Source organism: Antennarius striatus, chromosome 10 (genome assembly GCF_040054535.1).
Source record: "Antennarius striatus isolate MH-2024 chromosome 10, ASM4005453v1, whole genome shotgun sequence".
NCBI classification, from domain to species: domain Eukaryota; kingdom Metazoa; phylum Chordata; class Actinopteri; order Lophiiformes; family Antennariidae; genus Antennarius; species Antennarius striatus.
In genome coordinates, this window is record NC_090785.1 from 13,270,408 (window position 1) to 13,282,336 (window position 11,929).

Consider the following 11,929-nt stretch of genomic DNA (forward strand, 5'->3'; position numbering starts at 1 on the left):
TAATAATAATAATAATAATAATAATAATAATAATAATAATAATAATAATAATAATAATAATAATAATCAATTACTCTTATACAATATAGTTCAAACAACCCGTCCTTCCACTGTGCACCTAGACAAAATAAAAACAGTCCGGAATAACAAGGGAAGGTTTGACGATTTTTTTTCGGTGAAGCTATTCATTAATTTCTGTCTGATAAACCACATGTGTCGTGTCCTCTTTTGAGTCCACACATCAGTTATCATCTCATTCATTCAGTCATTCAGTCTCCATCCTACCACTTTATCCACTGTAATGGGAGCTGGAGCCTATCCCAGCTGGTTTGGGGTGTGAGGCGGGGGAAACTCCGTGCGCGATTATTATTATTATTATTATTATTACAGCATTATTATTATTATTATTATTATCATTATTATTATTATTATTATTCATTTTCAAGTACCGCTGCTGTATCCGCCGCAGCCCACCGTGTTGTGAGGCGACAGAGCTAACCACTGCGCCACCGTGCCGCCCATTATTATTATTAATATTATATTATTATTATTATTATCATTATTATTATTATTGTTGTTGTTGTTGTTATTATTATTATTATTATTATTATTATTATTATTATTATTATTATGAAAACAATGCTTTCTGTTATGGCATTATCGTTATTTCTCTTATCAGATTGTTATGTCTTACCAGTAATTTGCCCAGGTCGACCAGTTGAATGCACTGATGAAGGCTGAATGATGTAAGGTTCTATCCTCAACTGGTTCAGAGACAGTAATGCTGTATTGTATGGTTCTCCTTATATCTCTTTTCCAATAACCTATTATTATTTTACTTTGGAAAGTAGATCAGTATGAGTAAGTCCTTGTCTCAGGTTTTACAGGAGTGCAAAAAAAGTGCAATTTTAATTGCATTATATTCTGCTTAAAAAAATCAAGACTAAGACTAATTTTAAAATGCACATTTGTATTTATGATTTCATTACTACTAAACCTGGCAAGACCGTTAACAGCATCACGTTCTAATGGTGCGTTCTGGACGCGTCATCGTTACTGTTCCGGTTTGGTCCAGCAGAGGTCAGATCAACCATCAAACTTCACTTCGAGATTTTAAGAAAACATACGTAGAATAGGGATGAAACAGAAAAACAAACCGGAGCCACTATAACCTGGTGCTTTAAGGATGGAACTGCCATGTAACACATTTTAACACACGCAGAAACGCTTTCCAGGTGTTCCGTTTAATATGAAGTGTTGGGTTCCTGGGTTTGGAGCAGAAACTACAGGTTTGGGTCAGCAATTTGTAGGACACCACGGGGGGGGGGGGGGGGGGGCAGTAAATGAGTGTGTCGTGAACTCACACACTCCGGTGGCAGCGGACTGAAGGGGACGCAGGGGCAGCTGACGCATTCCCTTTGCGCGCGCGCATACACTCCACGCAGGCTGCGAATGACCACAGCTCGCTGGGACGCAGCCTAGCTGGGCCATCACACCGAACGACACGGGCTTCCTGCGGCATTTCAACCACCGCTCGTCTCGGTAGCTGTCGGCGAACCAAGTATGGATGACAAGTCGTTCACCAAGGAGTTGGACGGATGGATCGAACAGCTGAACGAGTGCAAGCAGCTGTCGGAGAATCAGGTTAAAGTCCTGTGTGAAAAGGTGAGTTTTGCGCAGGAGGACGGGGAAGAGCTGCGAGTCATCCGCCTTCTGCGCGCTAACGGAGGGGTTTGGCTGTTTCACATGATGAATAGTCAGTCGTAACAGTGCCGATGACGCCTGCCTGGATGGATGGATGGATGGATGGATGGATGGATGGATGGATGGATGGCTGGGGCCTTGCTTTGGTGCACACCATCTGGATGCTGTTGCTTTAATACATTGTTATGGAAGACTACTCTTCCAAGAAGATGGAGGTGCATGGCTGCAAATATGTTTTCCTCAGCTACGCCCACTCCTGGTGCCTCTTCAGCACTGGAGCGCACTGACACTACGTAGCAAACCCCATTTCCTGTAATGTTATACGTATTAAATTGGAAAAAGGATGAATATTCACTGCAATCAACTTAAATTCTGTTTTATGGGAAAAACATAAATTATTACGCAGTCCTACACTGCGCCATACTCTGTGGTGCGTGGTTGTCAGCATTATCTTGTGTTTTTGTGGTCCCATATTCTAAGGCAAAGGAGATCTTAACAAAGGAGTCCAACGTGCAGGAGGTGAGATGTCCGGTGACAGTCTGCGGAGACGTTCATGGTCAGTTTCATGACCTGATGGAGCTGTTCAAGATTGGAGGGAAATCTCCAGACACTAACTACCTCTTCATGGGAGACTATGTTGACAGAGGCTACTATTCTGTGGAGACAGTTACTCTCCTGGTTTCACTAAAGGTACAAGAAAGATGTCCAACCATGTTAGGATGGATGAAACTAGTTCATAATTCATACCTTGGTCAGGAAGTGAATTTGCAAGGGGAAGGGTGGTGTTAATGTGGATGATTACTTTCTTCGTAGGTAAGGTTTCAAGAGCGGATCACGATTCTCAGAGGAAACCACGAGAGCAGACAGATCACACAAGTTTATGGCTTCTATGATGAATGCTTAAGGAAATATGGAAATGCAAATGTTTGGAAGTACTTTACAGACTTGTTTGACTATCTGCCCCTGACTGCGCTAGTGGATAACCAGGTGAGGTTCTGTATTTACAGATGGCATGACAGAAATGCTGTAAGGACGTTTTTCAGTGAGTTTGTTTTTGTCCTGTCAGATTTTCTGCCTCCATGGAGGATTGTCTCCTTCAATAGACACACTGGAACACATCAGAGCGCTGGATCGCCTGCAGGAGGTTCCTCATGAGGTAAACTCAGTACACGCAGACATGACAGGAGCCTCCATGCAAATACAAACACTTATCTTACATTTATTTACTGTCATAACATGAATATTAAATTGTGAATTATGCTGCTTGTGGCTCCAAGTCTGCTTGCAATGAATTTTGTCATCTGCTATACGCACATTTATAAATTTATTACATTAATATTCACAGTGAAGAAATCAGATGGTTGATCAGAAAAACAAACATCAAAGACACAGTTTCAATAGTTTATTAACCTTTAAAATGAGTGTTTAGTGAAAATGTTCAAACTACTATGGTTCCCGTGTATATTTTCAGATTTTCTTGGTCTCATCTGAATTTGAAGCACTTTAGTTGAAACACTCTTTTGTTTGCGTATACTCCATAATTAACAGCAATGTTTCCTCCATGTTTCAGGGACCCATGTGTGATTTGTTATGGTCAGACCCAGATGACCGTGGTGGCTGGGGCATCTCACCCCGTGGCGCTGGTTACACCTTTGGGCAGGACATCTCTGAGACCTTCAACCATGCAAATGGCCTGACTTTGGTATCGAGAGCCCACCAGCTGGTGATGGAGGTACAGTACTTACATTTTTTGGGGTTGTTGTGAATTATAAACAGACAGCATGTAAGCATGTGGTAATGTGTCAATCTAGGGTTACAATTGGTGCCATGACCGCAATGTAGTGACGATCTTCAGTGCACCAAATTATTGTTACCGTTGTGGAAACCAGGCAGCAATTATGGAGCTTGATGACACGTTGAAATATTCCTTGTAAGTAGAAATACTTGTTTTATTTAGACATAAACATATCTTCTTTTCTTTTTTTGCATGGACCTTTTGCACATTAAGTAATAATTAATATTAAAATGTGAGTTCATAATGAATTCTGCCCTTGGTTTGCCTTAGCCTACAATTTGACCCTGCACCACGCAGAGGAGAGCCCCACGTGACACGGCGTACGCCAGACTATTTTCTGTAAAGATCTCCGGTAAGGATGGAACAAGGCTACACAGAGGATTGAGAGAAATAGTGTTCATAACCACATGGACCTAAAAATGTGTGCCATAACCTCAATGAAACTACCACATCTAACTGAAGTCCATCATCATTTGAATATTTCCTCTCTGTGCATGATGTTTTTATTATTGCTAGAAAAGATTGCTACTAAGAATAATACCTTCACATACCTGCTGGTGTACCAGGAAACATGAATGAACTAATGTTGAGAATAACAACTAAATGTAAGTCATCTTGGCGTTGGTGTGTACATGACGAGCAGATTGTTGACATATACAGTATGTAAGTTGCATTTTTCACTTGGCATGGCCTCAAATCAAAGGACGCAGTGAATACAATGTCAGCTCTTCTTTTTCAAACTGAAGTACATTTTATTTTGTGAACACAGAAGTTAAGATGTCCAATATGAATTTTATTGTCTCTGCACTTTCATATTTGATTTTTCACATTTTTCCACGTGGCATGGACAGAATGTGTTGTTGGGATTTTCTTTGTTTATTGTTACCATTATTTTTTAATTCTTTTATGATGTAAATAGCTCTCCTTGTGCTCTTCTGTCTCTTCTGAGAATTCATATAATTAAGTTAATTCAGCAATACTGGGACAAGTCACATCAGTTGTAAAAATGTTTTGCAGCTAAAGCTATACAAAATAATAAAGACTGAAATTTCTTCATCATGTATTTTCTTTAGGTAGTTTGTGGTATTCTCTCTCATTGTTCACTGCTAGATGGAAACAGCCACCTCAACAATTCTAATGAGTATGTAGAAGAATAATTAATTATGCTAAAAAGTTAAGGAGCCATTTATTTTAAAATTATTTTTGTTACAGACATTTATTATGTCATTATTTTGACACCTAAAAGAAATAGGACTGTTGTTTTGCAGCCAGTCCCAAGGGGAGTAAACGTCCCTCTTATTTTATAGCTTTCTATAGTTTATCATTATGATTATTGATATTTTAAACCATTTTTATTTTCACGACACATACACATCGCCATGCTGATTATAGAGTATCGTGTAAAGTTCCATCAGTCATTAAATTACTGTTCTTTGAATCAAGTCACAAATTTCTCCGTGAGATACCGGAAGTTATCCGCGGCTCGCCGCAGGAAATAAAAGTCGACTTCAACGACGTAGTGGAATTAAACTGAAATTCGTCTCTTCACTACCTTACCTACAATTTTAATCATTCGACACAGAGCTGGAGAAGCATCACGCATGTCAGGACCTGTTTAGAACCGAATGTTTTCACCACGTCCACTAACATCTCCCTGTGAGGATAGGGGTTTAGCTGGGGCTTTTATTTTGGCGGAGCTGCTTCCGGTCGCAGGTGGGCTGTGGTTGTGTCGCTGCTGGGAGCGCCAGAGAAAATTAGCTGTCAGCTGCGTCTAAGGGACCGCGCTGTGGACAAGCCGGAGCTCTCAGTCCAGTAAGTAGTGTATTCTTGTTTTTAAGGATTTATAAACGTCTGCTTGGAGAGGAGCTGCGTGGATCCGTGACTTCAGGGAAACTGCAGGACACGCTCCTCGTGAAAACCCCACTGGACGTGTGGATGTGGCAGCAGGCTGGTACTAGTTGAGTCCGGGACGCACAGCGGAGCAATTATGGGTTTAACAGATGTGTGCAATTAATCGCGTAAAAATGTTACTTGGGCCTTTAATTCTTCACGAAAGTCCTTCTGCTCATGTGCAAAAATGTCTCCCTATGCAGTCCAGATCTGACTGGTTTACGTCGATGAGGAAGAAAACGAACCGAATCAAGTCAGGGAGCGTGTTCGGATCGTTTTACGCAGAGTTCAGATCCAAGACAAAATAAAGGGTGAACTATTCGTTTTGAGATTGAGATGATTCTTGTGTTTGATGTTTTTGGTGGTGAGGTTAATGGGTGGTCATGCTGGCTGCCGGTGATTGGGTGAGTGTAAGCAGAGGCACCCATGGGTCCACGGATCAGAGTCCGTGTCGGTCCAAAGTTCAACCCGCTGGCACCACATTCATGAGACGTGAGCCTGCTGCTATCTGCGGGGACCACACGGCAGAAACTCACTCACGACCACCGTTCAGGGGACATCCAGCTTGTGATTTATTCAACAACCTCAGAGGAGGATGTGTGCTGTGATCCCGTGAGAATCCCGTGGATTTCTTTTATTTTTTTTTAATCAATTCAAAGTGAGCGCATGTCTCCTGCAGCACACTGTCCATCTCTGCCAACACAAGCGGCTTTTGAGCGCGGTCTTGTGCGTCCAGCAGCCATCTTTACAGCAAAATTCAGGAACAATTTCGTCATGTGTGGAATTTATCAAATAAAAATGATTCATACACCCGAGATCTGGTTTGGTTGAAATCTGGGTTAAAGGAGTCCGAACGGAAGGATGTTTACGCATCGCAGCGTCTCATTCCACGCAGGCCGGTCTTCTCCGGTTTTGCATTGTGCAATTCATGATGGTGATAATAAAATCCAACACACTTTTTCCCACTTTCTCCCACTGCAAAATGAGAATTCATTGTTTAACATGATGATTTATTCACCCGCTGGTTGTTCACAAGGCATGCCACTGCTTTTACTACAGGGTTTGGGGGGGGTGGGTTGGTGTGTGCTCACAATAGGTTTGCGCAATTTAATGCTTCACAACCCCTGTGTGTTCGGTCAGCCATCCCCATGGCAACATAATGCTTAATAAGCAGGATGGAAAGCCAAAGGGGGCTTCATCCATTCCTGCCTCTATGCATTTACTGCCAATGAGAACAACTGAAAGTCCTTGACCTGTAAAATTCTTTTTGTGTATTTTTTTTTTTTGTGTGCATTCATATAATTGCCAACTTTCCTTTCAACAGATAAAGATGGCAGCAGAATTATCCACTTCCATAAATATCAAGGAGCCACGGTGGGACCAGAGCACGTTTATAGGACGGGCCAAGCATTTTTTTACCGTCACAGACCCCAGGAATGTCCTCCTCACTAATGAACAACTGGCACACGCACACAAAATCATCACGGAGTACAGGTAAACCGGACCACAGCTGCACACGAGGTGTTCTCCAGGAACGGAATTAACGTTTCTTACCTGCCTTTCCTTACCTGTCTCCTAGGCAAGGTATAGTGTCTCCAGGGCTGACAGAAGATCAGCTTTGGAAAGCCAAGTATGTGTTTGACTCAGCCTTCCATCCCGACACTGGGGAGAAGATGATCCTGATTGGTCGCATGTCAGCACAAGTCCCCATGAACATGACGATCACTGGGTGTATGATGACGTTTTACAGGTAGGAACTTGTAAAAAGTCTCCATCAGCCAGGTGTGTTGGAGTTCACAGTTCTAACCTGTTAAACTGTGCTGCTACTCCTGAGACTAGTACAATAGGAAAGATTCTTCATTTGACATTAATGAGCACAGGTAAAATAATATAAAATTATGATGTTTAATTGCTTGGTTTCCGGATCCGTCTATTGGACAATGTCGTGCTTACGATGCTATCAGTGCCATTGTTAACATTATTTGTTATCAGGTCTTCAGCCAATCTTAAGTTGTTTTTTTTAAATTTCCTTGATTTACTTCCCTAAATGTGTCTGATTTTTTTAAGGTCCCTGAGAGAATTTTCTGAGAATTTAAAAAAAAAAAACCTTCCTTCCACGACATTTCATGCAAATCCCTTAAGTCAGGCGTGTCCAAAGTCCGGTCGGTTTTTATCCGGCCCGTGATCTGTTCGGCCCACCATACGACCACCAAACAGAACACGCAGTTATTTTTCTTAACTCATGGAGGCAGCTTTGTGTAACACGTCTGTCAACTACTGTAAACCTTCAAAGAAGAAGAAGGCTGACCGATGGACCAATCACAGCCTGGGCTGTGTGACGCTGGTACTCTGGTACTCACTGAGGGAGGGGTCGTGACTCCAGAGAGTTGTGCAAGTGTTCACAGGATGTTTGTTCTGAGTCTTTAACTGGAAAGTTGAGAGTGAAGCTGCAGCTTCCAGGAGGAAGGTGAACATTACAGTATACAGTATCTTCTGGTTGACATAAAGATTCTGAATGCGCTGAATGTCAGCCTTCAAGGAAAAGATGTGGTAGTTAAACAACTAGCTGCACACATCAAGGCCTTTGGGACAAAGATACAACATTTCCAGAGACACTTGTCAGTAATGGATCCCTGAGCCACACTGTCCAGCTCTGTGGGGCGTCATGGGGGCGATACTGATGAGTCTCCACCTCATCTGATGGAGCTGATGGAGCTTCAGGTGACAGAGTGATGCTGCCACACCCTCAAATCACTTCTTTGTACCAGGAGGTGGATCAGTGGAAGTTTCCAGAGATGCACATTCGCGTAGAAGATGTTAAGCTTGTTTGGCTCATCATATTTGTGTGAGCAGACGCTATGAAGTTAAACTGTTTGTGATTGAGACTAAGTCACTCCCACCTACCTGACATTTTCCGCACTGCTCTCCAACTACACCTGCCATACGTACTGAGGTGACATAGGGAGGGACTGGTGGCCACCGGGCACATTCACATGATCAAATCTGGCTCTCCTGACAAAAAGTTTGGACACCCCGACTTATGTGGATTTTACATAATTCTATTGACAGTCAAAACAGGAGAAAACATAATTTTGGTCATTGTTCGGACACCAGAAACTATTTTCTGATTGTTAAGGGTTTATTATTTTCTAATTATGGTTTATTATCAGTGCAATGTGTCCCGGTGTGAACTGCAGTTTCTTCTGTGGCCCCCCCTCCTCATTACTCTGTTGTTTTTAACCTTGCAGAACAACTCCAGCTGTATTGTTCTGGCAGTGGATTAACCAGTCTTTCAATGCAATAGTAAACTACACCAACAGGAGTGGTGATGCTCCAATCACGGTCAGGTAAGGTCCCAGAAACAATGTAGGCACTGACACTGACGCATATTAACCCTTTTAATTCAATGGTTGCGTGCAGTTTAATCCATGATTTGACATTTGAGCTTTCTGTTTGCAGTCAGCTTGGTACAGCTTATGTGTCTGCCACCACAGGGGCGGTTGCCACCGCTCTAGGACTAAATGCACTAACAAAGGTATCAGTTCATCTAACCCCATTCTACTTCATTTTAAGGTATCAACCTGAACCATATCAGTGTGCCGACTTCATTTAATCTCTGCACAGATAGTCTTTGTCATAGAAGACAAACATTATTTAGAGCCAGAACCAAAGGATATGTTTCTTCCTGACTGGTTTCCTTCGTTTTCTCCTCTGCTGTAGCACATCTCACCCCTGATTGGACGATTTGTTCCTTTCGCTGCTGTAGCTGCTGCTAACTGTATCAACATTCCACTCATGAGACAACGGTGAGGATTACAAGGTGTACTCTTCAGAGTACATCATTGTTTCAAACCATGTCCACAGTAGACACTGAGTATTGGCCTTGACCTGACAGAAACAATAACTGGTTGAAGCAAATTTGATTTGTCTGATTCGTTTTGTTTTGCCCTGTTGTCTTCAGAGAGCTTAAACACGGCATTCCCATAACAGATGAGAATGGCAACAGGTTAGGAGAGTCAACAAAAGCTGCACAGCAGGCAATCTCTCAGGTTGTAGTCTCCAGAATTCTCATGGCTTCCCCAGGAATGGGTAAGAATGTCTTTACCCAGGATAATATGTACCTAATTTTATATTTTCAATAGAAAATGTATTGATATTGAATATGTTTTGCAGCTATCCCCCCATTCTTAATGAACCATTTGGAGAAGAAGGCCTTCCTTAAGGTAGGAAAAACTTTGACCTTGTTTCATTCATTAAGATACAAAGTGCAGTGCAGGAGCTGCATTAGCTGCAAGAACATCATCATCACAGATTTAAAATACCATTAAGGTTACTTTTTTTTTCCTATACTTTGGTTTGTTCTAATAATCACACATCAGACACATGAAAAGCGCTGAGGACATGAGGCCACTGCACTCAGAGAATCGTCCAATGCTTTTGTGTCCCTCATTCCCATTTCTGCCTGGTCTTTTCAGAGGTTCCCATGGATGAGTGCACCTATTCAAGTCAGTCTGGTGGGATTCTGGTGAGTCGTCAGAGATGGTCCAGCTGATAATCCAAGAGGAATTCATTTGAAATTTCAACCTATTTTCTCATCAGACAGATATGAAATGTCATTTATTCCAAGATTGATGCCACTTGAAAGCTTTTGAAGTTATTGCGATGCGTCTCAAGAGAAAATGTCTTCATTAGCTGTTGTTCGTTTCCTTGGTGATATAATGCAGCTCTTTCAGTTCATTGTTCTGTACTCCATTGCCAGGTGTTCAAAAAAGTGTAATATAAAAACAAAAGCAACTTGCGTTAACACAAAATGCATCTTTTAAATAATAATTTTAGTGAGGGAAAAGAGTGTACCAAAATCACCAGTGTGACAAGGTATTCATTCCCAAATACAATACTGTAGCCAGTGGTGTCTTTAACAGCAACAACTGCAAACAAACACTTCCAATAACTTGACATCAGTCTCTGACATCAGTGAGGTGGTAGTAACCCCCCACAGTGGTGGTCAGACCATATGTTTGTATCTGCACAATGTTCTTGTTGTTTCCCTGACTGCTCGAGGTAGGCTAAAACCACACACCACAGAATATTGCGGTCAACATTATTTTATAAGCATTGTTAATTTCGCCATTTCACGGTTCTCATTTTTATAGAACTGCAGACGGTACAGAAAGCTAGAACCAATTCCTAGGTTTGTGTCAGTAGTTATAATTAAACAGACGAGACAAACATCACAACCCAGTGGGGTATAAATGAGCTGACAGAATGTTAATATAATGAGGACAGACAGAATAACACAATATACTGTACATACATGTAGACAAATGTATAAACACTTAATGTTCGGTTTGCCCTGTTAGATGTTATTTCCATTTCAAATCTCTAAGACCTTCTGTTGCCTATACAAATTCTCTTCCTTTAATTGACTTATGTTCTTAGTATTTTTTCTTTTAGGCCTATTTAAGTGTATATCTAGTCTTTAGGTGTGAAGAACTCAAGACACTACAATAATACACCATTAATATTAATAAATGCACACAGTCTAACTGGTATACAATCATCAAATGAAGGAAATATGGAACAAATATTGGAAGTGTGGCCTTCTGGGAAAGTTCGCGGTTGATATTTCTCCTTATGAATCTGTGGAGTCCCAGAGCCTTAGAAATAACTTTGTAGTCCTTTCCAGATTCATGAATTTTAATTTCTTTCTTCCTTTCTTGTGGATTTTTTATTCTGGTTTGATGTGCTCCTGCTGACAGACCTACCACCTATCTTCAGAATTTCAAGTTACTCTATGTCAGTTTAATGTGGTGCTCACTTGTTTGATTTCTGTTTTGTAAATCTTGAATGTCTTGAATTTTACTCACAAATGTTTATACTCACTGTTGTGCGTGTTCTGTCTGTATGACTTTGTTCACTTGATGTGTTTGTTTTCAGCCTGGTCTTTGCCACGCCACTATGCTGTGCATTGTTCCCTCAGAAGAGGTGAGTCTGACTCAGTGATATTAGTAACAAAACCTCTGCGTCCCCTTCTTCAAATAAATGTTTGCACATTTCTGCTGAAAAGCGTTCATGTTTTGTTCCATTGACCACCGCATGTCTCCAATTCCTTCCCGGATCCAGCTCCATGTCCGTCACCCGTTTGGAGTCGGAGCTTCAGGAGAAAATCCGTGCCGAGCACCCCGGACTGGAGAGAGTCTACTTCAACAAAGGGCTATGAGCGTTCAGCCCCGTCACCCAAATACTGCCAAAACCCAGCCGAGGGCTCCGTCCTCGACTTTCACTAACTCTCCTCATTCAATGTGCCAAAGTTAAGTTTGTGTTTTCTCATTTCTAACCATTCAGCATGGAAATTTAAGGACTGCTCTCAGCCTGGCAGGAGAAGTTTGCTTTTGTCAATGTGACTGTTGATTTTATTGTCCCAGTCAGAGAAGACTGTCTCTAACTGGCCAAGAGGGAAGTATAGTCTTCATCATAATTGGTACTGTATAGTGGTCTCATACAAAGTTGCTTTAAATTCCAGGTTGTCATCATAAATGA

The 11,929-nt window shown here is 41.5% G+C and overlaps 2 protein-coding genes across 3 annotated transcripts; both read left to right on the top strand.

The window, feature by feature from the left end:
- Positions 1-1,344: 1,344 nt before the first annotated feature.
- On the top strand, positions 1,345-4,541 carry LOC137602477 (serine/threonine-protein phosphatase 2A catalytic subunit beta isoform-like). Its single transcript, XM_068325242.1, has 7 exons — positions 1,345-1,665; positions 2,185-2,394; positions 2,518-2,691; positions 2,771-2,860; positions 3,275-3,436; positions 3,516-3,634; positions 3,770-4,541. The coding sequence occupies exons 1-7, from the start codon at positions 1,564-1,566 to the stop codon at positions 3,840-3,842; spliced, it is 930 nt and encodes a 309-aa protein (XP_068181343.1). The 5' UTR covers positions 1,345-1,563; the 3' UTR covers positions 3,843-4,541.
- Positions 4,542-5,212: 671 nt separating this feature from the next.
- On the top strand, positions 5,213-11,849 carry sfxn1 (sideroflexin 1). 2 transcript variants are annotated; one of them, XM_068324923.1, is made up of 11 exons: positions 5,213-5,311; positions 6,714-6,883; positions 6,969-7,139; positions 8,638-8,736; positions 8,849-8,924; positions 9,110-9,195; positions 9,351-9,478; positions 9,563-9,612; positions 9,865-9,914; positions 11,327-11,374; positions 11,513-11,849. In XM_068324923.1, the coding sequence occupies exons 2-11, from the start codon at positions 6,720-6,722 to the stop codon at positions 11,607-11,609; spliced, it is 969 nt and encodes a 322-aa protein (XP_068181024.1). In that variant the 5' UTR covers positions 5,213-5,311; positions 6,714-6,719; the 3' UTR covers positions 11,610-11,849. The 2 variants fall into 2 exon arrangements, with proteins under 2 accessions (XP_068181024.1, XP_068181026.1); XM_068324925.1 differs by lacking the exon at positions 5,213-5,311 and adding an exon at positions 5,357-5,456.
- The last annotated feature ends 80 nt before the right edge of the window (positions 11,850-11,929 follow it).

Bases quoted from the DNA above. Each gene is read 5' to 3' on its own strand.
- LOC137602477 (XM_068325242.1), top strand. From the start codon at position 1,564: ATGGATGACAAGTCGTTCACCAAGGAGTTGGACGGATGGATCGAACAG. The intron at 3,437-3,515 runs GTACAGTACTTA...GTGTCAATCTAG, and splicing joins CCCACCAGCTGGTGATGGAG to GGTTACAATTGGTGCCATGA. The intron at 3,635-3,769 runs GTAAGTAGAAAT...GGTTTGCCTTAG, and splicing joins GACACGTTGAAATATTCCTT to CCTACAATTTGACCCTGCAC.
- sfxn1 (XM_068324923.1), top strand. From the start codon at position 6,720: ATGGCAGCAGAATTATCCACTTCCATAAATATCAAGGAGCCACGGTGG. The intron at 6,884-6,968 runs GTAAACCGGACC...CCTGTCTCCTAG, and splicing joins AAAATCATCACGGAGTACAG to GCAAGGTATAGTGTCTCCAG. The intron at 8,925-9,109 runs GTATCAGTTCAT...CCTCTGCTGTAG, and splicing joins GACTAAATGCACTAACAAAG to CACATCTCACCCCTGATTGG.